At 42.9% G+C, this 24,006-nt stretch overlaps 1 protein-coding gene across 1 annotated transcript in view; it reads right to left on the bottom strand.

The window, feature by feature from the left end:
* Tnrc6b (trinucleotide repeat containing adaptor 6B) overlaps nt 1–24,006 on the bottom strand; it is a 234,121-nt gene that overhangs the window by 166,446 nt on the left and 43,669 nt on the right. The window contains 2 exon segments of the mRNA XM_051160026.1: nt 8,305–8,395; nt 20,058–20,132. Coding sequence (XP_051015983.1) covers nt 8,305–8,349 — 45 coding nt within the window. The 5' untranslated portion in view covers nt 8,350–8,395; nt 20,058–20,132.

The raw sequence follows: 24,006 nt of genomic DNA, 5'->3' as shown, positions 1-24,006 counted from the left end.
CTGGGATGCCTTTAGGCACCTCAATATTTCAAAATCAGAACCCACCCATACTCAGTTTAAAAAAACAAGACAAAACAGGCTAGGGCTACAGTGGCAGCCACTTGACTGGCCTCGGAAGGCCTGGGCTCAGTTGCAGAATTGGTAACACCAGCTACAACGGATTCACCCTCTCTACTATTTCTTACCATCCAAGCCACCCTCCTTTTCATGACTGTCTCAGCTACTCCCATTCCACTCCTGCACATGTTTCTGTGTGTCCCCTAACTCTTCAGACCCACCATTATCACCTGATATCAAGACCCATGAAGCCTTATTATAATTTGCTAATGCAGACTCAGTCTAAGGTAGAGATACAAAAACTTATTTAAAAAGCAGGACATTTTTATTAAGGTGTCTGAACTTTGTAAAAGATAAATGCTAGCATGTATTCATGTCCAAATCATCTTGTTTAACTGTCATTAATGATAAGCAAATCAAAGGATCACTGTATTCCCTGTAGAAAAAGACTAAATTTACTTGTTAATATTGATAATGATAAAAAAAACCATTATAGCGAATATGTAGGCTTCATTCAGTCAATATTTTTATTTTGTAAGAGGGTCTCATGCAACCCAGGCTGGCCTGAGATCACTATATAGACAAGATTAACTTTAGAACAAAAGCTCCTCCTGCTTCTACTTGCCAACTCAGTGGTAAAGAGCTTGTCTGGAATGCAGGAAGCCCAGGCTGCCAATCCCTAGTATGAGAGATGGAGAAAAATATGATTTAGAAAAAAATAGCTACGAAGTTGAAAATGATTATAATAGTTTGTTCTTCATAAGAAATATAAAGGAGAAGCTAGGCATGGGAACATAGATCTTTAATTCTAGCATGCAGGCAGGTGTTCAAGGCCAGCCCGGTCTACACTGAAAGCTCAAGACCCTAAGGAAACTGACATACAGGCTAGGCGGTTATTCTCACTTCCTCCCTGCTTTTCTGAAAGTCTTCCTCAGTTACCCAGATTGATCTTGAATTTACAACTCTCCTGTCTCAGCCTGAGTACTACCATGTGGGACTCAGATTCTTTCTTTGGAAACATCAAGGTCAAGATACAAATGTTTTAGTCTATCTCCTCCATCAAGACTAGTCAAAGCAAACAGAGTGAAGCGAGGATTTCCTTTCCCTTTTCATCACCTACTGCCTATTCTGGAAACTCTGCAGTCTGAAATAATCCAGTCTCTTGTCACCCCTCTTCTTCAACCTGGCATTGAGCACTTTAATCACTGTGTGGTAGACTAAAGACAGCTTTGAGTGTTTTGCCAATCTTCTCACTGAGAGGCAGTAATTGTGCCCTTGCCCTTTAAATCTGGAGTCATTCTGCGACTTGGTTTAATTTGACAGAACATGGAGGACTTCTGCGGCTGGGCCTTAAGATACCCATGGCTGCTGCATTCTTGGAACATACCCTGGTGGATCCCAGCCACCCTAAGGCTGGTAGAAAGGTCACATAGAGATGCACCTCCATGCTTAGTCAACAGCCTCAAGCTGAGCTCCCAGCTACCAGCTGCCACTGGCTGTCAGCCATGCGATGAGTTGTTCTGGATGTTTCTGGACAACTGGGCATCCAGTTGACTGCACAGGCAGCCAGTACAACACTGGAGCAGAACTGCTCTACTGAGCTCAGCCAACCACCAAGTATTAAAGACAGCACAAGGCTCTTGTCCTAGAGTCTTAAAATATGGAGTAAAGAAACTTCATTTTTTTTTTAAAAGAACAAATTCAGAATTACAAGAAAGTTGCAAAGATAGAACATTTCCGTATGTACCCTGAACCCAGTCTATGCTCATCGTCACCCTGGCTGGTCCTAATCTGGTCCATTTATCACAATTAAAGAGCCATAATGACACATTATCATTTACTAAAGTGCATATCCCACTGAGATCTCATTAGTATTTACACATGTGGGTGGGTCCCTCTGAGCACCGCACACTGCATGTAGCCGTGTGTCTCCTTAGGCTCCTCTTGGCTGATTCTCAGACACTTTCATTTTCCTTGATAACTGCTGTCAGATATTTTGTACGATCATTCTGGTATTTTCTTGAGTAAGGTTTAAGGAAAAAGTGCTACTTCACACTACCTCCAGGGCACATAATGGAAACATGGCGTCACTGGTAATGTTGAACTTGGTCCTCGGGTGGTTGTGAAGCCACATTCAAGGAGTGGGAAGTTACTATCCACATCCCTTAGAGTGGAGTAGCCACAGAAATCACTTGGGATTCTTGTGCTCTGGACTGATTTAATAAATGTCAGTGTGAGTTCAAGACATAGTAGGCTATCTGAAACACATTCAAAACGATTGAGCATCTTCTGTCATAGTTACTATCTATGTGTCACACAGCTCCATTTACTTGTAACCCTCTTCTGCCTCTACCCACCTCCACACAAGCCAGGACAACAGAGCCTTTTTAATCTTCCTCCAAAGCCCAGTCCACATGTTCCCTCTTCACTGTGGAACTTCCTTCCAGGAAGAAGTCAATGCTTTCAAGGAGATCCACATTTAATAACAGTGCCACGGCCCATGGAAGACTCTCAGGGAGACTCAAGTTTCCAGGGTACAAACACTAACCCTGCCACAACTTGGCACACCTATAGCTAGAATACAATAAATAGTAAGTGCCCAATAAGTGCTTTTTAAACTTAGTAACTAGATTGCCTATGAAAGTATATCATTTTTCATAATATCTCAATAAAAGAAAGGGAGGATATGCCTAATAGCTAAGGTCCAAGATATGTCAGGAGATCTATAGCAGAGCTAAACATCTCTGTTAATACACAGTTCCACTCTGTTATAGCTAGGCAAGGCACTAGAGGAAAGATTGTAACTTTTGATGAGTGAGAACCACTATGACAGATGAAATGCAGTCAAATGAAGTAGGTCACATGAGCCTCTGAGGGAAAGGAATCAAGTGCATACCTCCTACCTTTACATTTTCTGATGTGCCATTAATGACTTTACAGAACATAATTCTCATTCTCAACCTCTGCAAGTGTGGAACAAAAGACCGACTCATGGTAACTGTATTAAATGTATTCAGTGTTCTTTCTTGTACACAGCAGGGAAATTCACTAAGAAATGGTCCTTGGGAAAAATAAGAGATAGTCACTAAACCTCTGAAAGGAATATTTAGAGGCTTCTAGAGTTTTACTATGACAACTGTTGTTGAGTATGCCTTTAGTATTTATAATAGATACTTTCACTAAAACAACTAAATTCACTAAAATTACAAGGCTGTGTTGTTAGCCATATACAACTGCATTCCAGTTACCATTCGGGGCAAAGGTAGGCAGTAGTCATAAACTAATGTGCAACTGACATTCTTCTTGTTTGCACTTAAAGCACTTAATGCAGTAAAAAACAAATTACAATTCAATGGACAGCTCAGTGTGTGTCAGCACCCAGGACAGTTCCTGACACACAGCAGTGATCAATAAATACTTGCTAAATTAACAGAGAACTAGAAGAGGAGGAAGGTGGTGGAAAAAAAAAGATAAGAGTAAAAATAAGCAGAGACAGGTGCAGTTTGTACCTATAATTCTATCATTTGGAGGCTGACGCAGAAGAACTGAGTTCTAGGCCAGCCTGAACTGCACAGTCAATTTAAATAGCACAGTGAATTTAAGTAGCAAATGAAAAAAGCAAGTACGTGTGCAAGTGTGTGTGTGTGTGTGTGTATGGTGGCGCATGCCTTTAATCCTAGCACTCAGGAGGCAGAGGCAGGTGGATCTCTGTGAGTTTGAGGCCAGCCTGGTTTGCAGAGTAATTCCAGGAAAGTCAGGGCTACAAACTGAGAAACCCTGTCTTGAAGAAAATAAAAAAGTAGACTACATAAAGTTGTGCTCTGCCTCCCTAAGTGTACTGTGTCATGTACGTCCACACACAATCATATAAATAATAATAATAATAATAACTTTTTTAAATTAAAAAGGATAGCAAACAATAATGGAAAGAACAGTTTTACATAATTTAAGAATTATTTATGATTTACCTACTATGAGCTTCTGGTAGCTACTGTCTGTTTCATCTCTTTTTGGCAGAGAAAAAAAAATCTTCCTAAACTCAAAGAGGCAGAACCTACAGTTCCCAACTCTGAAGAAATATATAATAAATATCTAACCTCTCTGAACACAAGCATCTCTCTCAGGAAAAGGCCTAGAAAATACTACACCATTCTAGAGACTCTTCATGCTCCAAGAAGCTGCCCCTCCCCAGGCCACCATCAATCATCATTGTTTTCAATCTGCACATTCTCTTGGTATCTTGTCAATGTATTGGCCAGCATATTCACATTTAATATTCCTAACGTCTACTCCATAATTTCAACTCCAAACCTCCTTCCCCATCAATAAGAAATCTTGTTATTTGAAGTCCTCAATTATGCACTGCACTCTCTAGATCAGTGGTTCAATTTCCAAGACAATACTACTACCACCACCACCACCACCACCTACTAAATACTACTAATACTACTAATACTAATAATAAACTCGATCTGCTTCCCCCAACCCGTCACCCCTACCAAGTAGGAGCAGGATCTGGCCTGAGTTCAGATAGCATCCTTCATATTTCTACTCTGTTCCTTCTACTCATTGTTCCCCTCTTTTCTTAAACAAGCACAGCCTTCTCCAGTCTTTTCTTTTTTCTTTTTCTTTTCTTTTGAGACAAGGTTTCTCTGTGTAGCTTTGGATGTCCTGGACTTACTTTGTAGACCAGGCTGACTTCGAACTCAAAAAGATCCTCCTGCCTCTGCCTCCCAAGTGCTGGGATTAAAAAAAAAAAAAAAGCTGGGCATGGTGATACACACCTGTAATCCCAGAAGCAGACGGATCTCTGTGAGTTTGAAGCCAGCCTGGTTTATAGAGCAGGTTCCAGGACAGCCAGGACGACATAGAGAGACCCTGTCTCAAGAAACAAAAACAACCGAACATACAAAGAAAAATGTATAAAGCTTTTAGAAAGTTTTATTACAGGAATTTTATGTATACACACGGTAAAACACAGACGAACCTCTACATGACCACCCTCAAACTTCCACAGGTGTCCATAGTCTGCTATTTGTCTCATCTAGACCTCAACTCACTTGTCACCATATTCAATAGCTATTACTTTACAATTTTATTGGATAAAATAGATCTGTATTTTTATTATCATTGTAAGTTACAGCCCTATAAACAGAGCATCTCCTTCACCTCTCATAGGTTTTGTCATGTTTTCCTTTTACACAAGTCATTTGTTGTTGATCTAATAGGATGTGGGCTCAAGTAATCATTGTCGGCAGTGCTAGAACTACAGGCGGGGATCTTCCACAGTGACTACCCTATGCTTTTGTTTGTGTTCTGAGGCAAGGTCTTGCTATGTGGTTGAGACTCATGTAGAACTTCTATGCAGTCCAGGCTGGCCTCAAACTCACAATCCTACCTCACCCCCCAGATACTGAGATTACAGGTGTAAACCACAACACTAGCTTTTATTGCTGTTTAAAAAACAGATCTATCTAGGACTGGAGATGCAGCTTAATTTGTAGTGTTCGTGCTTAGCATGAAGGAAGTTCTTGATCTCCAGTACCACATAAACCAAATGTGCCAGTAATCCCAGCACCTCAAAGGTTTGGATGTCGCGCACATGCACAGGTCACATGAGATAGAGTCTTCTCACTGAACACAAAGCTCACCAATGCAGCAAGACCAGTTGGCTACTGAACTACTGAGCTCCAGGATCCTCCTGGATTCTAGACTTCCCAGGGCCAAGATGACAGGTGGATACCACACCTGGCTCTTTATGTGGTGCTGGGAGTCTAATCTTGGGTCCTTGTGTTTTCATGGCAAGGACTTTGCCAACTGAGCCATCTCCCGTTCTCTGGAAGTCTCCCTCTTTTGTTTCTTTTGGTTTTTTGTTTTGTTTTGTTTGTTTTGTTTGTTTGTTTGTTTGTTTGTTTGTTTGAGACAGGGCTTCTCTGTGTAGCTTTGGCTGTCCTGGATTCGCTTTGTAGACCAGGCTGGCCTTGAACTCACAGCGATCCGCCTTCCTCTGCCTCCTGAGTGCTGGGATTAAAGGCGGACGCCACCACGCCCAGCTCTCTTTTGTTTTTATTAATAATTTAATTTATGTGCATTGGTGTGCATGTGTGTGTGTTAGATCCCTTGAAACTTGAGTTACAGACAGTTGTGAGCTGCCACATGGGTGCTGGGAATTGAACCTGGGTCCTTTAGAAGAGCCATCTCTCCAGCCCACTTGATTTATGATGCAAAAGGACCTCAAACCCTCTTAGAGTGAAATCACTTTAAAACACACCTCAAATCTGTCTTTCTTTGTCTCAAATATTACCACAGGAATGTGGGCTTCCCTCTCCCCTGACAGCTGCAAATCAGGGTTCCTAGCCCTCTCCTAGCAGGCTCCAGGTGGTTAGGCTGACCTCTCAAACAGTCATCCATCATGCTCCTACCAGAGGGAACAGCTGTAGACAGCTGCCCAGTTCAGAGACTAGGTCCACATGTGGCCTTTGAGGAGCGTAGTCTCTACACTCTTCTCTAATCTGCTATCACACTGGGCCACCTGGGCATCCGGTAGTTCCAGGAACAGGCTGGGGGCCTCTGCAGCCACTTCTGTCTAGAACACTGCTCCTCTCACTTTTCACGTAGCTGGCCTCCTGGTCCTTTAGCTAAGACCTGTCTCAGAGGCCTGTCTCCAGTCTAAGCTCTTCTTCCTTGTCACCTTTTAACCTATGCTTTAGTTTCGTTTCTTTACAGAACTTACAGTGGTTTATAATTAATCTTTTTATTTGTCTCTTGTGAAAATGTGGCCATCTTGAGAATAACCACTCTCTGATATACCACCTTATAACATGATTAAGAAGTATTTATTGAGGCTAGAGAGCAGGCTCAGTGGTTAAGAGCACTCACTGCTCTTGCAGAGGACTCAGGACTGCTTCCCAGCATCCACAAGGTGTTTTGTAACCATCCTTAACTCCAGTTCCAGGAGGTCCTACACCCTCTCCTGACCTGCTTATATACCAGGTACACTAGGGGCACACATATATACATGCAGGTAAAACATTGAAAAATTATTATTGAATAAAGAAATAGACTTAGTTGAAAACCACATTTTACAGAAAATGCTCCACTTATCCTCAAAGCCTGCTTTCTATTCACAAATATCCATCAATTAACACATTTTAAAAGATTTATTTATTTATTACATATACAGTGTTCTGCCTACATGTACACCTGCATGACAGAAGAGGGCATTAAATCACATTATAGTTGGTTGTAAGCCACCATGTGGTTGCTGGAATTGAACTCAGGACCTCTGGAAGAGCAGTCAGTGTTTTTAATCTGTGAGCCATCTCTCAGCCCAATTAACATAATATTATGATAAGCCAAACCTGTGATTGGGATTAATCAATAATCATTACAAATATAAGATTTTATATATAAAAGCAAGGCAGGGAGATAAAATGTTTGATGATGGTGAAGTTAAAATCCAATTTCTCTTGTTTGTTGCAAGGACTTGCTTTGTAGGCCTAGATGGCTTACTATTCACTGAATAGCCCAAGCTAGCCTCAAATACAAGGCAATCCTCCTGTCTCAGCATCCCAAGCAGATTAAAAGCATGTGTCACTGTGCCCAGCTGTGTTCTCTTATTTTTAGTCTAACTGATTTTGAACTAATACACCATTAAGTAACTGAAAACCAAGAAAGCCAATGTTTCCTTCACAAAATTTCTCTTATATACTTTTGGTTTGTTTCAAATTTTCACAAGTACATACAACTTAATCACAACCTTTACCCAGCCTTAGGAGGCTGAGGCTTTAGGATCACAAATTCAAGGCTTGCTGGGCTGCCAAATAAGTCCATGGATAGCCTAGGTGACTTAGCCTGACCCTGTCTCAAAATAAAAATTTAAAAAGGGAGATGAGTATATCTCAGAATTAAAGCACTTGCCTAGCATGAGCCAGGCCTTGGGTTTAATCCACAGTAACACACACACACACACACACACACACACACACACACACACACACACACACACACACACACCACATTCATTCATATTCTCTCTCTCTCTCTCTCTCTCTCTCTCTCTCTCTCTCAACTCAGTAAAGGTTACTGTTAAATTATCATGTAGCGCAATGAAGATGCATACTGAGAAGAACGATCTCATCACTCTACTTTCTAAATTCACCTACAACAGAACACCCGCTCTGTCCACCCACTGCCATTACTGCTCAGTGTCTGCTGCAGCTGCCCCTCCATTGAGTCAGTACTGACCTGGGAGCTGGTTTCTTCCTCTACTTCTCCCTCATTGGTTTGCATGGGAACAGCCTCTGTGCAAAACTCTGCAGACACACACAAACACTGCCTGGAAAGCAAACAGAAAAAACACACGTAAGTACTTCAAGGCAAAAGTCTGCTTTTTCAAGTGCATCGACCCTGGGTGCTGTGAAACAATGACCTTAATTAGGTGTGCCGCTCAGTGTGCATATATGTACAGTAAGGCACCTGAGAAAAGAGAGGGCAGCTGGGAAGGTTCAAGGCACTGGGGTGTTAACAGCTTTCCATTTCTTGACCTATTTGTTTGGCTTTTGGGAAAGGTGATAAGGGAAATTCTCAATGACTCTTACAGCAGATATCTTCCAGAAAGGATGCCAATGAACAAAAGTGTGATATCACAGCCAGTCTCGCCTCCTGGGTATTAGGCTATGCTACAGGAATTGGCTGCGTTTCTTGGGCTCATAGCTATGTTCAACATCCTTGGTCTTTGTAACTGATGTACTCTAATCAGTATACTTTTTAAAGAAAAGATGTCTAAAAACCTAAATGTCAGTTCATTATTTTTACAGAAGTTGGCTATTTATAGAATAATATAATAAAAGTAGTACTATTTCCTCTAAGAATAGAGACCAGTGCCACTGCTGCCAAGCCTGACAACTTACGATTCAATTCCTGGAACCCACATGGTTCCATGCACATACCATGCAGTGTATGCATACAATCAGTAAGTGTAAAAAAATATTTAAAGAGTATGCATCAAGAAGTCTGTTAAAGCCGGGTGTGGTGGCACTCGCCTTTAATCCCAGCACTCGGGAGACAGAGGCAGGTGGCTCTCTGTGAGTTTAACACCAGCCTGGTCTACAAAGTGAGTCCAGGACAGCCAAGGCTACATAGAGAAACTCTGTCTCAAAAACAAAAACAAAAAACAAAACAAACAAAAAAGACAGTGCTGGGCATGGTGGTATATACCTTTAATCCCAGCACTTGGAAGGCTGATACAGGTGGATCTGATGAGTTTTTGAAGTAAGCCTGGTTTACACAGCGAGTTCTAGGCTAACTATTGGTACGTAGAGAGCACTTGTCTGGCATATACAATTTGGCCTGGGTTTTATGACCAGCACTGAAAAAACAAAAACAAAAATAGAGTTAAACTTTCCAACCTAGTATTCTTAGTGACGTTTTCTTTATCTACTTTTATGTGCATGAGTGTTTGCCTGCATGCATGTCTATGCACCACATGTGTGCCTAGTGCTTACCGAGCTCAGAAGAGTGTGTCTGACCTCCTGGAACTAGAGTTTTTCATTAACTTACGAACTGCTACACAAACACTGGGAATGGAACCTGGGTCCCTGTAAGAGCAGTAAGTGCTCTTAACTACTGAGTCATTTGCTCAAGCCTTTCAAAGGTAATTTTTAAAAGTTTCCTTTTGACACTTTTTATTTTTGTAATTTTCCTCAAAACTATCATTAATCCTGGTCCCATTCTTCTTCTTATATAGTCTGTTTTTTTTTAACCTACATTTCCCAAATGAAAGAACGAATACAATATTTGTCTTAAAATCTGGCCTATCTTATATTTTAATGACTTTTTAAAAGTAAGTATTAAGAAAAAAATAGTCAAACCAACAGAAAGGAACCACTATGAGTGACCACCTCAGTGGACACTACAAGTGACCATCACAATGGACATTACAAGTGACCACAACAGTGACCACTACAACTGATGAGCACAGCAATGGCCACTATCTGACCACATCAATGATCAACACAGTGAACACTACAACTGACCACCACAGTTTTGACAGTGACCACTACAGTTGACCACACCAATAATCACCACTGTAACTGACCACAACAGTGAACACTACAATAAATACCACAGTGGCCACAGTAATAACCATCATGGCTGACTATCTTAGTTGGGTTTTATTGCTATGAAGAGATATTATGACACCATGACCATGTCAATTCTTTGTTTATTTTGTTTTTTGTTTTCGAGACAGGGTTTCTCTGTGTAGCCGTGGCTGTCCTGGACTCAATTTGTAGACCAGGCTGGCCTCAAACTCATAGAGATCTGCCTGCCTCTGCCTTCCCAGTGCTAGGATTAAAGGCATGCGCCACCACCACCCAGCACCACGGCAGCTCTTATAAAGAAAAGCATTTAACTGAGGCTGGCTTACAGTTCGAAGGTTCAGTCCATTGTCATCAGGACGGAAAGCATGGCGGCATGCAGGCAGACACGGTGTTGGAGAGGAAGCTGAGAGTTCTGTATCTGGGGCCACAGGCGGCAGGAAGAGGCAGTGAGCCACTGGGCCTGGCCTGAGCTTCTGAGGCTTCAAAGAGCACCCCTCAATGACCCACTTCCTCCAACAAGGCCATACTTACTTGTACAAAGCCACGCCTCTAATAATGTCGCTCCATATTAGTCAACGGGGGCTGTTTTCTTTCAAACCATCACATGGACAATCAGTGAACACTATAAGTGACCACCACAGTGACCATTATGATTGATCCTCAGAGTGAACACTGCAGCTGACCACCACTATGCCCATGATAGTGACTACCAGTGTCCACGATGACTAACCATCACAGTGGACACTACAGCTAAACAACACAATGACTACTATGACTGACCACCATCAAAGTGCCCATGACCATTATCTTTATGGATGAACATCATACAACTGACTAGCACAGTGACCGCTATGCTACAGCTAAAAAGATGCTCTTAGTGCATGCTTACGTGCAGAGAAACCCTTTAGGAATGTACCCAGGCCCGGAAATTTGCTCTGGTGCAGCCCTCTCTACATAGCCAAGCTATAAGACCGGAGGCCAAGAAGAGACTTCTACATTTCCACATTGGTTACATGGCAAGGGGATATCAAAATATCTATGTTCTCACTTACAAGGTTTTAAAGAACAAATGTATATCTAGGTAATGGGAAATGTAAACTTGTCATAATAGTAGCTGGCAATTTCTATTCACCCAGGCCCTCTGTGCTCACAAGTGAAACAAGGTGCCTGGAATTATCATGCCCTTCACTTTTTATGGCAATTACACATAAATGGAATTGTTCTTTCTATGAAATTTAAGTCAGTGGGGCTACGGATGCAGCTCAGTTGGCACAGTGCTTGCGTAGCATTTTTGAGGCCCTGAGTTCAATTTCTAGTACCCAATAAAATATGGTGTGCATACCTACAATCCAATATTTGAAAGACTGAGGCAGGAGGATGTTCTAAATTTGAAGCCAACCTGAGAGACAGAGTGAGGCCCTGCCTCAAAAGCAAAAAAAAGAGAGGATGAGGGAGAGGGGGGAAAAAAACACTAGAAAAATGTAATAACCTATCCAGAAAGATGTTCTACGCAAGGTGCTTCATACGCAAAGTGTATCCCTCTTGGTTAAAGGGAAGATTGCATTCATGAACCATGTATCACAAGCACATCTCAGATCTTCTTCTTGCTCCCAGGTTTCTGCGGCTCACAGGTGATGCTGTTACTCTCCAAAGGCCTCTAGATCCCTGCTTCCTCCACAAGGGGCTCAATCCCTGGCCTCTCTTTTAAAAAACATTTTATTTGTGTGGGTACTTTGCTTCCATATGTCTATGTGTCATGTGTGTGCCTGGTGCCCAAGGAAGCCAAAGGAGTCTATCAAATTCCCTCGACTTAATTACAGACAGTTGTCAGCTGCCATGTGGTTGCTGAGCACTGACCCCTGGTCCTCTGTAAAGAGCAACAAATGGTCTTAACTGCTGAGATATCTCTCCAGCCCCATCTAGGAGGTATTATCTTCACCTTGTTATTTTTTAAAAAATATTTTACTTTACTTTATGTGTATAATGTTTTGCCTGAATGCATGTATTATGTACCATTCATTTGCCTGCTGTATCCCCTGGAAATGGGGTTATGAATGGTTGTGAACCACCATATGGGTCCTGGAAATCAAACCTGGGTCCTCTGCAAGAACAAATGCTTTTAACCGCTGAGCCAGCTCTATAGCCCATTTCTGGCCCCTTTTATCTGCTGGTCACTGGTAGCCACGTGAGGCTCTCTGACAGGGAGACCAGCGGTGGCTGATCTGGCACTTGTCCTCACCAGGTGAACTTCTTCAGCTACAGATCTACCAGCTTTCCCTTTTTGGATTCTCCTACTTAGTCTTCTTTTTTGTTTTTAAGCATCTTGTTCTAGCCTGACTTACGTGTCTCTATCAGATACCCCTTATCTGTCAGCCACTGCTCTTCCCCTTCAATGATTCCTCTTTCCTGTCCCCGGAGGACACTCGTCTGTCTTCTGCCCTTCTATCCCTACCTTCAAGGTTTTAGCCTCAACTTCTGTCTCTATATTCACTTCTTAACCCATTATCTCTTCTCAAGCTCTTACCCGTTCATCAGGCCCACTTAAGTCTGACGTCTCCTTGTTAGCATAGAAATGGTTAAAGCCGACCAACAAAGGACACTGAACGACCCAGCAGCTGGCAACAGCAGGAGATCTTACCGTTCCTTACTAAGCATGAAGGAGACCAGAGCAGTGACCAGCCTGCAGAGACAGCTGTAGCTATAACCACAGACGCAAACACTAATGCTTATTTATGTGTGACCTTGAGAAAACTGGTGCTCTTTTCTGGCTCAGTACCCCTAAGGAACCTTGGGAAGAACCATTTTTCTGAGGATTACTGGCAATACATTTGCACTTGGCACATAATATTGATGGCCCACTCAGGAAGCCCCTCTACTCTGAATTCCTGCTTTCCTATAGGCTCACACTCTCAGCTACTGGCCCTTTCCCCATGACTGTGCACTTGGCGAGAAGGGCTTCTTCATCCTTCCACACCTTCACTTCTAGCTGCTCCCTGCCCCAGAGCATGTACAGCAGCTTGCCTGGGAGCTCAGAAAGACAAGCCATGGGGCACTCAACACTTTCCTCTTCAAGCTGCCCAAGAAGCCGAGTCTGGTCTTGAACTCCTGATCCTCCTGATCCTCTTGTCTTCATCTCCCAAGTGCTGGGACTATAGGCACACACCACACATCTAGCAAGTCTGTGGAGTCTAGTGCTAGAAACGCATTGCTCTGTATATAGGTTTAGTAACAGAAGCATCATCATGGCCCCTTGATGATGTCCTCTTTTATCTCATTTTCCCTCGGGAGAAGGTCAGCGCCTTTCTTGTGCCTCAACAACACTAACCTCTGGTGTACGGAACTGAAATGTGGTTGGTTTTTTATTTGTTTGGTTTTTGTTTATTTTTTGTCTGACATCCTCAGAGGTCAGGAGAGGGCATCAGGTCCACTGAGACTGGAGTTACAGATGGTTATAAATTGCAATGTGAGTACTGAAAATCAAACCTGGGTCCTCTGCAAAAACAACAAATGTTTCTAACCACTGAGCCAACTAACTTGCCAGCCCTGAGACTAAAATCTTGATAATACGACATAAAATGACATTTTAGGGCACTTTACATTTTGAGGCTTCTGTTGCAAGCTGGGCTTTAGTGAGGGACAAAGTGTTTTCTTGAACATTAGGCCAAGTGAATGTTTATAGCTGTACACTAGCTTTTAGCTACTGAGCCTTATAAACTATAGGCCACCCAGCATTTTGACCTCAGCAGTGACTGTAGTTATGGCAACTTCGTCGTTAGGTAAGTGGCTGTTTCTATAGAGACAAGGCTGCATGCATTAGACTCAGAAGCCTTAGCAAAAGCTTAGGGGTTTTCAGGTCTCACCAAGAATAAACCACAGCTTGTCACAGTGGTTGGCACTGAAAGCTCATGTACACTAAATGTCAGCTGTGCGGGTAGCCTCAGCATACACTGACCACTCTGGCCTAGCAAGCAAATGCCAGCTGTGCTGGTCTCAGCAAAGACAACAGGGCATTAGCAGGCTTGGGTGGCTCCCGGGTACAGAGATTGCTACTTGACCTTGAATTCTCCTGCCCAGCTTTTCCTAAGCCAGCATGGCTGAGGCAAAGGTTAGATGGTGGAGAGGAGACTTCCTTCATACAGGCCTTTTACACATCAGAGAGTGGGGCTGTTATCTATTAGCTATCTATAAGCTACAAAGCAGCAGAACTTCAAACAGCACATGCATTACAAAGCCAGTAAAGTTCTAGGTTAAATTGATTGTGCTAGACATATGTAGGTGTTTCAAAGAGAAAATGGAAATTAAGAGGTTTTTAACTGTACCTAGCATGTCTAAGAAAGGAAGGAAGGGCCTGAGCATACCCGGGTTAAGGCCAGTGCACTGAGAGACCAAAGGGCACACCCTAAGAAAGAAAACCCCTTCCCCAACATTACCGAGACTTCTTTTCACACAATACAGTATCAATGTTTTAGTATTAGGGGTGTAAATCCTTGAATCATAGTGTCAGGGAGAAGTGCTAATCTGACTAGTGTGTTTAGAAGAAGCTCAATCTGGGTGCGCACAATCCAGCCCCTCTGCTGCTCCTTCACCTCGCAGATTCCCACTCTACTCTGGTGCCACTGCCTCCTCCTCCTCTTCTTCCTCCTCCTCTTCTTTTTAAAGATTTATTTATCTATTTATTATGTATATGAGTGCTCTATTTACATGTACACCTGCATGCCAGAAGAGGGCATCAGATCCCAGTATAGATGGTTGTGAGCCACCATGTTGTTGCCAAGAATTAAACTCAGGACCTCAGAAAGAGCAAACAGTGCTCTTAATCACTGAGCCCCATGTTGTCCACTCTTCTAAAAGGCAGGCTTACTTCAGACTAGGGCTGCCACCCCAATATACCTATGAAGTCTAGAGTTCAGAATAAGAGGACCAGTTGCCCTCAGATATAAGCCAGCTCTCTAAAGTCAACTGTATTCATTATGGGAGGGAAACTTTGATCACTACTTGTCTCATTCCTATGTCCTATGCCTGTTAGCTGAGGACTCGGTAGGGAGAGTGCTATTTATTGGGTCCTCTTAGCCACAATCCATTTCCTTAGCACCAGCCACAAACCTTTACTTCCCAAACTCTTCACTAGCCTTGTCTCTTCCATATACGTCCTTTTCTGCACACCACTCAGACAAGCTTCTCTCTTCTCTCCATACAACATGCTAGTGCCTCTCTGCACACCCCCAGGTCACACCTGCTACAGTCTGGATCTTTCATACTCCCAGGGTCCATGTAATAGGAGCCTGGTCCCCAGAGACTGACCTGGAAGGTGTTAGGGCCTAGGAATCTTTGGGTCTCTAAGAACAAGCTCTTGGAATGGAGTGAGAGATGCTGGCCTCTTCCTTCTTTTATTAGCACAAGGTAAACAGTTCTGTTCTGACACATGCTATTGTCACAATATACTGCCTGACTCAGAAGCCTGAGGCTTATACATCGAAAAAACGCTGAATCGAAACAAATCTTGTTCTTTGTATGTTAATTACCTTGTGCATTTGCATGGTGACAGAAAGCTAACAATACCCAATTAGAAACCTCTTGCATTTATTCATGTCCTTTCCGTCTAACAGCCATCTAATTTTATTTCTACACCTCTTCACTGACTTGCACTAGCGTACCTATGTGCTGTAAATCATCTGGAACCTCTTTTCCTCTTTGCCCTTTATCTTCACTCAACTTTTGTTGTTCCTTTGGGATTAATTTTAGTGGTTTTAAATGTGTTTCCTTTAGTCAGGTATGGTAGTGTGCACCTTTAATCCCAGTGCTCAGTAGGCAGAGGCAGGGGAACTTCTGTAAGTTCGAGGCCAGCCTCGTCCACATAACTAGTTCTAGGGCACCTAGGACTACTGCCTCAAAAACCAAAACCAACCAAATAAACAAACAAAAACAAGTATTTTCTTTTAAGTCCTGCCTAGCTAGGGGTATAGCTCAAAAGTAAAGTGTGTGCTCAGTAGTTCCTAGTCTCTGGGCTCAACCCCCAGAATCCAAACAAACCCTGCCCCTAAAAAAATCCACATACTGGGCTGGAGAAATGCCTCCGTGGTTAAGAATATATACTTCTCTTGTAGAGAAACTGAGTTTGACTCCTAGCACCGGAACTGGGTGGCTCACAAAACCTATAATCAAGCTGTAGGCAATCCTACACCTCTGGCTTCTGAGGGCACTTTTACTCACATGCACATACGCGTGTGCACACAAACGCATACACACACATCATTAAAAATAAAAACAAATCTTTAGAAAAAAATCTGGCTGCAAACTTTGATGATGTACTTGCATCAAAATGTGGCTTACAATCATTCTTAAGGATCTAGGTCAGTTTTACTATCATTTTGACAAAAAATAATAAAATAGGCCAATACTTAAGTATAGAGTGAACGAAAGGTGTGTCATCTGGGGACTAATGAAAGGTGTGAAATGTCAGTACTAGAAAAGTGATGAAAAAAACCAATACAAAAATTCACTGGACAGGGTAGCCAGAGGTGGCAAAGCTGTCCTGAGATGTCCGATGTTTTTTTGTTTTTGGTTTTTGGTTTTTCGAGACAGGATTTCTCTGTGTAACAGACCTGGACTTACTCTGTAGACCAGGCTGGCCTCGAACTCAAAGAGATCCATTTGCCTCTGTCTCCCGAGTGTTGGGATTAAAGGTGTGTGCTACCACACCAGCTGGCATGTGGTGTTTGTTTGACTGGTTTCAGCAGAACATTCCACTATTTTATCATACATTTAAATGATGGCTCGTCTTGACCTGGCACTGTGCTCAACACACACAGGACAATAACTCAGTAACTGTTAGTTACTATGTAAGTAATACCATGCATTCTGTGGATGTCTTCTAGAAAAACAGGCAAATATGAGCAGGGTGATGGTGGTGCACACCTTTAATCCCAGCCCTCAGAAGGCAGAGGCAGGTGGATCAATCTCTGAGTTCGAGGCCAGCCTGGTCTACAGAGTGAGCTCCAGGACAGCTAGAGCTACACAGGGAAACCCTGTCTCAGAAAACAAAAACAAAAACAACAAAACAACGCAAATCTGCTGGAGATTTCCTCAGTGGGGCCTGTGTGAGTTCTATGTTATGAAACTTAACACCTTTCTGAATTTATTTGCTCACAGAGATTCTCTATGTAACAAGGATGTTCCTGAACCCTTAATACCAGATATTAGAGCTTGTTAATCTCTGTATTCAGTACTTAAAATTATGCACTTCAGCCAGGCATAGTGGCGCATGCCTGTGATCCTAGCACTCAGGGAGGCAGAGGCAGGTAGATGTGAGAGAGAGAGAGAGAGAGAGAGAGAGAGAGAGAGAGAGAGAGAGGGAGGGAGAGAGAAGACAGAGAGACAGAGACAGACAGAGACAGACAGACAGAGACAGACAGACAGACAGACACACACACACACACACACAGTTCCAGGACAACCAGGCTGCCCAAAGAAACCCTGTCTTGGAAAACAAACAAATAAAACACTTAAAAACAGCAAAAACTGTGCACCTGCCATTTGACAGGTATTCAGTGAGTTTCTACGTAGAAATAATTGAATTAACTACCTGAAGTGCTTTTTATTTAAAATCCAGTATATTGTGCTAGAGATAGAGCCCAGCAGTTAAGAGCATCCATGTGGAGGATCAAAACTAGCTGTAACTAGATCCAGGACAACAGATACCCTCTTCTGAGCCCTGTGGGCACAAGGCACATACATGACATATTTGCAAGCAAGACACCCATTCTTACAGAATGAAAATAAAGTTTTAAAACATTGTTTCCTAGCTCTGATATGCTATTGTGCAGCAGGGTAACTGCAGATGATGACAACACACTGTGTATTGTAAAAAGCTAAATGGGGGCTGCGAAGATGGTCAGAAGTTAAGCGTGCACACTGCTCTTGCAGAAGACGGACGTTCCCAACTCCCATTTGCAGCTCACAAGTACTTATAACTCCAGCACTTGCCTCAGTCCTCTCGGAGTGCCTGCATTCACCTAACTTGACCCTCCCACATGTAACTAAAGATAAAAATGAATCTAAAAAGCAAAAGCTAGATTCCCATGTTTTCATCATAACAATGAAAACTGTTGGTGTGGGCAGGTTTGCTAGCCCTGACTTAAATATTACACAATGTCTATATGTGTCAAAACAGTGCACGTGTCCCCCTTAAGTGTGTATGCTTTTCCTATTTTTATATATCTGTTTAAAAAAAAAAACCCTTCAAAGTTTTTAAGACGTCTCAAAGAGTTTACAGACAAATCTGTGGATGCTCAGTAACATTAGTGTAAAACAATGGGTGGTGACTAGTACAATAACAGCAGGGCCTTTCCAATTTGGATGAGGAAGATCCTGCAGAGGAACCAGGAAGAAAGGACAAGAGGTAAAGCAGCAAAGTGTCTCCTCCCTCTTCTAAAGAAGAAAAAAGCAGCATCAAAGCCACAAAACCACAACAGAGCGCTGTTTATCTAGGGAACAAAAAAGGTCTTACAAAAGGATACAGGCAAAGTTGGTGGTAAGGAGCTTGTCAGGCACGAGCAAAGCCCTGGGTTGTTGCCAGCACCACTGAATAAGAGAATTTTAAGACTTGCCCCTCCAGCCGGGGCGTGGTAGCGCACACCTTTAATCCCAGCGCTTGGGAGGCAGAGGCAGGTAGGTGGATCACTCTGAGCACAAGGCCAGCCTGGTCTACAGAGCAAGTCCAGGGACAGCCAAGGCTACACAGAGAAACACTGTCTGAAAACCAAAACCAAACCAAAACAAAACAAACGAACAAACCAAAAAGACTCCCCTCCCTCCCCACCCCACCCCTACCACCCCCGTTTTTCAAGAAAGGGTTTCTCTGAGTAGCCTTGGCTGTCCTGAACTTGCATTGTAGACCAGGCTGACTTCGAACTCATAGTGAGGACTTAAGATTTAAACATAGGGATTTCCTACTAAAAACAAAAAACAAAAACGCAGACTCAAAGACTGAAATTCAGGTTTGAAGAGGTCAATAGGCCCCAAGATGCCACAGGAGCAGATTCAGCAGAGTGACATTAACTCTCTTTTAGAAAGCAAATGTGGGCTGGAGCAGTGAGGACTGTCCACTTAGACCTGCAATTGCTTAACCTAATAACTAACTTCTCATCACAGGATGAGGCACCTAACATCAGCGTCAACATGAACGCCAGTGCACTTTGTGAGTGTGTTTATGTGTGGTGTGGGGACTGAACCCAGGCATCAGGCAGTATAGGCAAACACTACAACTGAGCTATCTTCCCAATTTCAATACCAGTGTATTTTAAAGGAAGCAACTAAAGCCAGAATACAAAAAGCTGCTATTATGGGCCATATTTTGCCTTTCTAAAAGAATGCAGAAAATCTGGGGCCAGAGAGGAGGCTTAGTTAATAGCATTTGTTGCTCTTACACAGCTAATAACCATCTGTAATTCCAGTTCCAGAGGATTCAACACCCTCCACAGGAACTACGTACATGTGCACAGTCACATATGCAGGTAAAAACACTCATACACATGAAATAAAAATAAAGTGTCAAATGTGGCAGCGCACATCTTTAATCCAAGCACTTAAAAATGCTTGTTTATCTATATGTTTGCGTACATGCTCATCTGTGAATCACATGTGTGCCTGGTGCCAGAGGAGATCAGAAGAGGGCATCAGGTCTCCTGTAACTAGAGCTACAGACAGTTGTGAGCCACTGTGTGGGTGCAAGGAGTCAAAGCCAGTCTTCTGAAAGAGCAGCCACTGTTCTTCAGCAGTGAATCATCTTTCTAACCACTAAATAATGTTTTAAAGGAATGTAAGGAAGAAGCCCTCCCATACAGTTTCCTTCTTTTTAAAATGAAGACTCCTGATTCACTGCTGATGATGAAAACTTACCTCTGACAGTATCCTGCAGCAACACAAGCCTGAGACAACCAGTCTAGGTTACATTCAGTGCAAAAAGCCAAAACCCTGAAAAAAAATCACAATAAGCCATACAGACAGCGTAAGATGTCCGAGGAAGCAGCAGAGTAGGCAGTGCTGTCTGAGTCCACTCTTTCATTCAGAGTTCACGGGCCAGTGGCCTAACTCCACAAACATACTCCTCAAGGGTTCTTCTAAAGTTAAATGCAATATGAATAAAATGCACGGATAACACAAGGTGCAAAACACCTATTTAATAAACCAGGTCATAATAGAAAATGTGGAGTGAGGACTTGGGATGAAGCTCCCTGGTACAGCACTTGCCCTGGGGTCCATCGTAGCCATACACGAAAACGGAATAGCTTCTGAAATGACATTAAAATCTGTATCCAATCTTTACTACTTTCTTTTTCGACAAACTGATCTTTTTGTTATTAATGTTGTGTGTGTGGTGTATTCATGTGAATGAGTGAAAGCATGCAACAGTGTTCATGCAGAGTTTAAGAGGACAGCTTTCAGAAGTCAGCTCTTTCCTCATCTTGATGTAGGTTCCAGATTAAACTCAGGCTGTTAGGCAAGCACCCTCTGTGCTGATAATCTCACTGGCCCTAGTACCTTCCCACATGAACCACAACAATGACCAGCATGGCATAATAACCCACAGTGACATGCAGGCCTTGGCGGTAACCAACAGCCTTCTAATTGATCTTAAGCCCTGTTCAACAAGAGGGAAAGTCATGCCCGGTACCGGAAACTTAGCCAACTACCTGGAGCTAGTGAGGTCATGGATCTTGGAAAAGATCCTACAGCTGCCACTTTACTAAACCAGCATAACCCCTGACTACATCGTAGGCATCCATCCTTAGACCCACAGGTATGTGTACCTCCCACCCCTCATCAAAGGAACTTCTCTTTGCAACTGGTGGAAACCATCATAAAACCACAAGTAATCAAAATGCAGAGAACAGGAGAACATGTGAGGCCCAGATACAACAGTTCTTATACCTAAGGCTCAGGGCTCCTTTTGGAAGAGTGGCTGGAAAGATGAATTGCTTCTCCTAGAAGTTTAGAGAGACTCCACCCCTTAAGTCTCCTAAACAAGATCGACACAATGATGACACCAACGGCCACGCTATCAGGCAGTGGGTAAAGCTTGTGGAGCCTCAACCCTAGACAAGGAGCTGTGGGCAATGAGGGATGCTCAGAGTAGGAGAAATATCCTTCCCCTAGGAAGAGCCCCATACAGTACCAACGGGGAGCCCTGAGATCACACACACATATAGCTAACGTTACATGGACTGAGCAGGTTCCATTTATGTGTTTAGAAACATACACACAAAACAATAATTAAAGACAAAGCAGCCATGAATTTAAGAAAGAACAGGGTGGCATACATAGGAGAGACTGAGGGGAAAAGAAAGGTTGGGAAATTATGCAATTATATTGTAATTTCAAAAAAATATTTTAAAAAGATAAGGTTTTTCTACATAGGCCTAGGCTGCCCAAGAATTTACAATCCTCTTGCTACAGTCTCCCAAGTGCTAAGATTGCAGGCATGCCACAATGCACAAACAAATCTTTACTATTTCTTATGTTATTTGTTCTATGTGCCTCAAAAATACCAAATTGCACTTTCAATGTCTGGATGTCTCATAATCACTTCAGACTGATGACCCAAACCCTACCTTCACCCTGCCTAGTCTTCTCCTTTCCTTCTCCACTGTCTTCCCCAAGGCCCAGATCAAAACCTACGTTCACTTCAAGCAATCTCACCTTCCCCAAGCCCCTCACACAAGCCCACCAAGTGCTAGCTAGTATTTATATTTTCAAAATTTCCATCTCAGATCCACCCACAATTCTTCATTTTCACTGTCGTCATCACTTCTCCTTCAAAGGCTCTGTGCTACTCTTGCTCTTCCCTAGGCTTCTGCCAAGTAATGGTTGGCATGATGTCTTTAATTCAGTTCATTACCAGCAGCTAGTAAATCCAGAGGTGACTTTATTTCTGATAAGTCTCTCTCCTGCTCAGGATGCACCGACTGTGTGTGTGGAGATAGGCAAAACAAGTGCCAGTCTAGGCTGTCAGCAAACTGTCTCCATCCAGAAGTATGCACTCTGCTTCACAACCAAGCTGTGCTCTGTCTATGAGAGGGCACACCATACCGTGGCTACGCACTATAAGGGATAGCTTTAGGTCCCTGTACCGGATGACCATGCCTGCCATCACCTCTGTTTACTGCACTCAGCACTGTCTGAATCAATACACCTGTGGTATTGCTAACAGAGTTAGGACCATCTCATTCACTCTCATCCTTCTGCTACAGCACACTGTTGTTACAATCTCAAAAGCACATTTGACCTTTGTGTACGCTGTAGCTTAAATTGAGTCAGGAAGTACCCACTGCCTTTAGTGGAGGCACTGTGCATACAGACTTCATCTGGTCTCTTTGTCCACCACACCTGCTCTAATTTCTGCTGAAGGCCCTCTGCTGATTCCCTTCCACTCCTCTGGCGCTGGTGTCCTTTCCAGAAACCTTTTCTGGACCCTCCTCTGAGATAAATCATGTTATATTGGTAATATACCTGTGTCTCTCTTCCGTACACAACATGAGAACCCTGACAGCAAAGATTAAGACTTACATGTCTTTTAATTTGGTGAGCAGTCCAACAAACATGCTGAAGTGAACTCCAACTGCATCACAGGAATTTAATGCATAATGCTGGCCGATCCCCATTAAATGGCACTGCAAAGGTAAAGGAGCTGGCTGCACCTTTGAGACTGATCTGGTCCTCCTGGAAGACTCAGGGCTATGTAGTTGCATGTGACCCTTGGTACTTCAGAGAGTGATCAAATTCTTCAATTTGTTGTCAGCCTCTAATTATCAAGAAAACTACACTGTCTATTCTTAGTTCTCTATTCTGATTAATTTCTACCCAGACTGAATCATGACTTCTCTCTAGATCCATTATCAGACCAAACTCTACACCAATGTCATAACGTAGCTCATTATTACATATGCTCCTGACAGACAACTTTAGGTGGAGATGGTCATCAACAAGTTCCACTGTCATCTTGGACACCTGTTAACATTTAAGGAAGACAAAAGGACACTACGGCAGAGGCTAGATGAGCAAGGGAAACTAGGTAATTTTCCAGGGCTGCTCTCTTCCTTACAAGGGACAGGGTATCTCTGTACTCCTGGGCTCCAGTGACTGTGCCACTTCCACCTCCCAAGTAGCTGAGATCACCCGTGTGCTCTACCACGACTGGCTTCCAGGGAGTCTCAGACTGAGTTTCTCAAAAAAACGTCTTTATTTGCTCTGTACCAAGTACATGAATATCAAAGGTAAGCATAAACACTGAATCTAAAACCAACAGCTTAAGTTATCTACAGCAGTATATTTCTTCTAAGAGATGAATACCAGAAAAACACCCTCAAACAACTATTTTGAGGTGCTCAGGAGTAATCTAATCCTACCACCTGATCATGCACTGTCACGGCAGAAAGCTGCCAACCAGTTTCCTCTACTCTCTTAAGGTGCCACTAGAGTAACCTTGGGACTTACGACCAGATGCCAAAGACCTCTGACTCACCCATCTGCAGGTCTTGCTAAACTGAAATAGGCTACAGTCAAGTATTTAACTAGACTCACACGATGTAATTGCAGCTAAGTGTTTCCTAGAGAATGTGGCAAGCTGAAAGGCATATATATTCAACAAATGACACTTACTTTCCTAGTATCACCTCTGATGTGACAGGGTTTTAATTTTCAAACTTAACTATTCAGTGCAATTCAATTTAATTCTCATTTTAAAAATTCAAGCAGCACAGAAAAGCTCTTGATCATGCAGTCTCTTCCTTCATCCTTGGTTCTCACTGCTGTCACCAGCATGTATCTAGCACCTTCTTGGAATGCAAAC

The sequence above is a fragment of the Acomys russatus genome, chromosome 17 (assembly GCF_903995435.1).
Source record: "Acomys russatus chromosome 17, mAcoRus1.1, whole genome shotgun sequence".
Lineage (NCBI taxonomy): Eukaryota > Metazoa > Chordata > Mammalia > Rodentia > Muridae > Acomys > Acomys russatus.
Note: the sequence above shows the minus strand (reverse complement) of the source record. Positions and strands in the feature narration are given on the sequence as shown.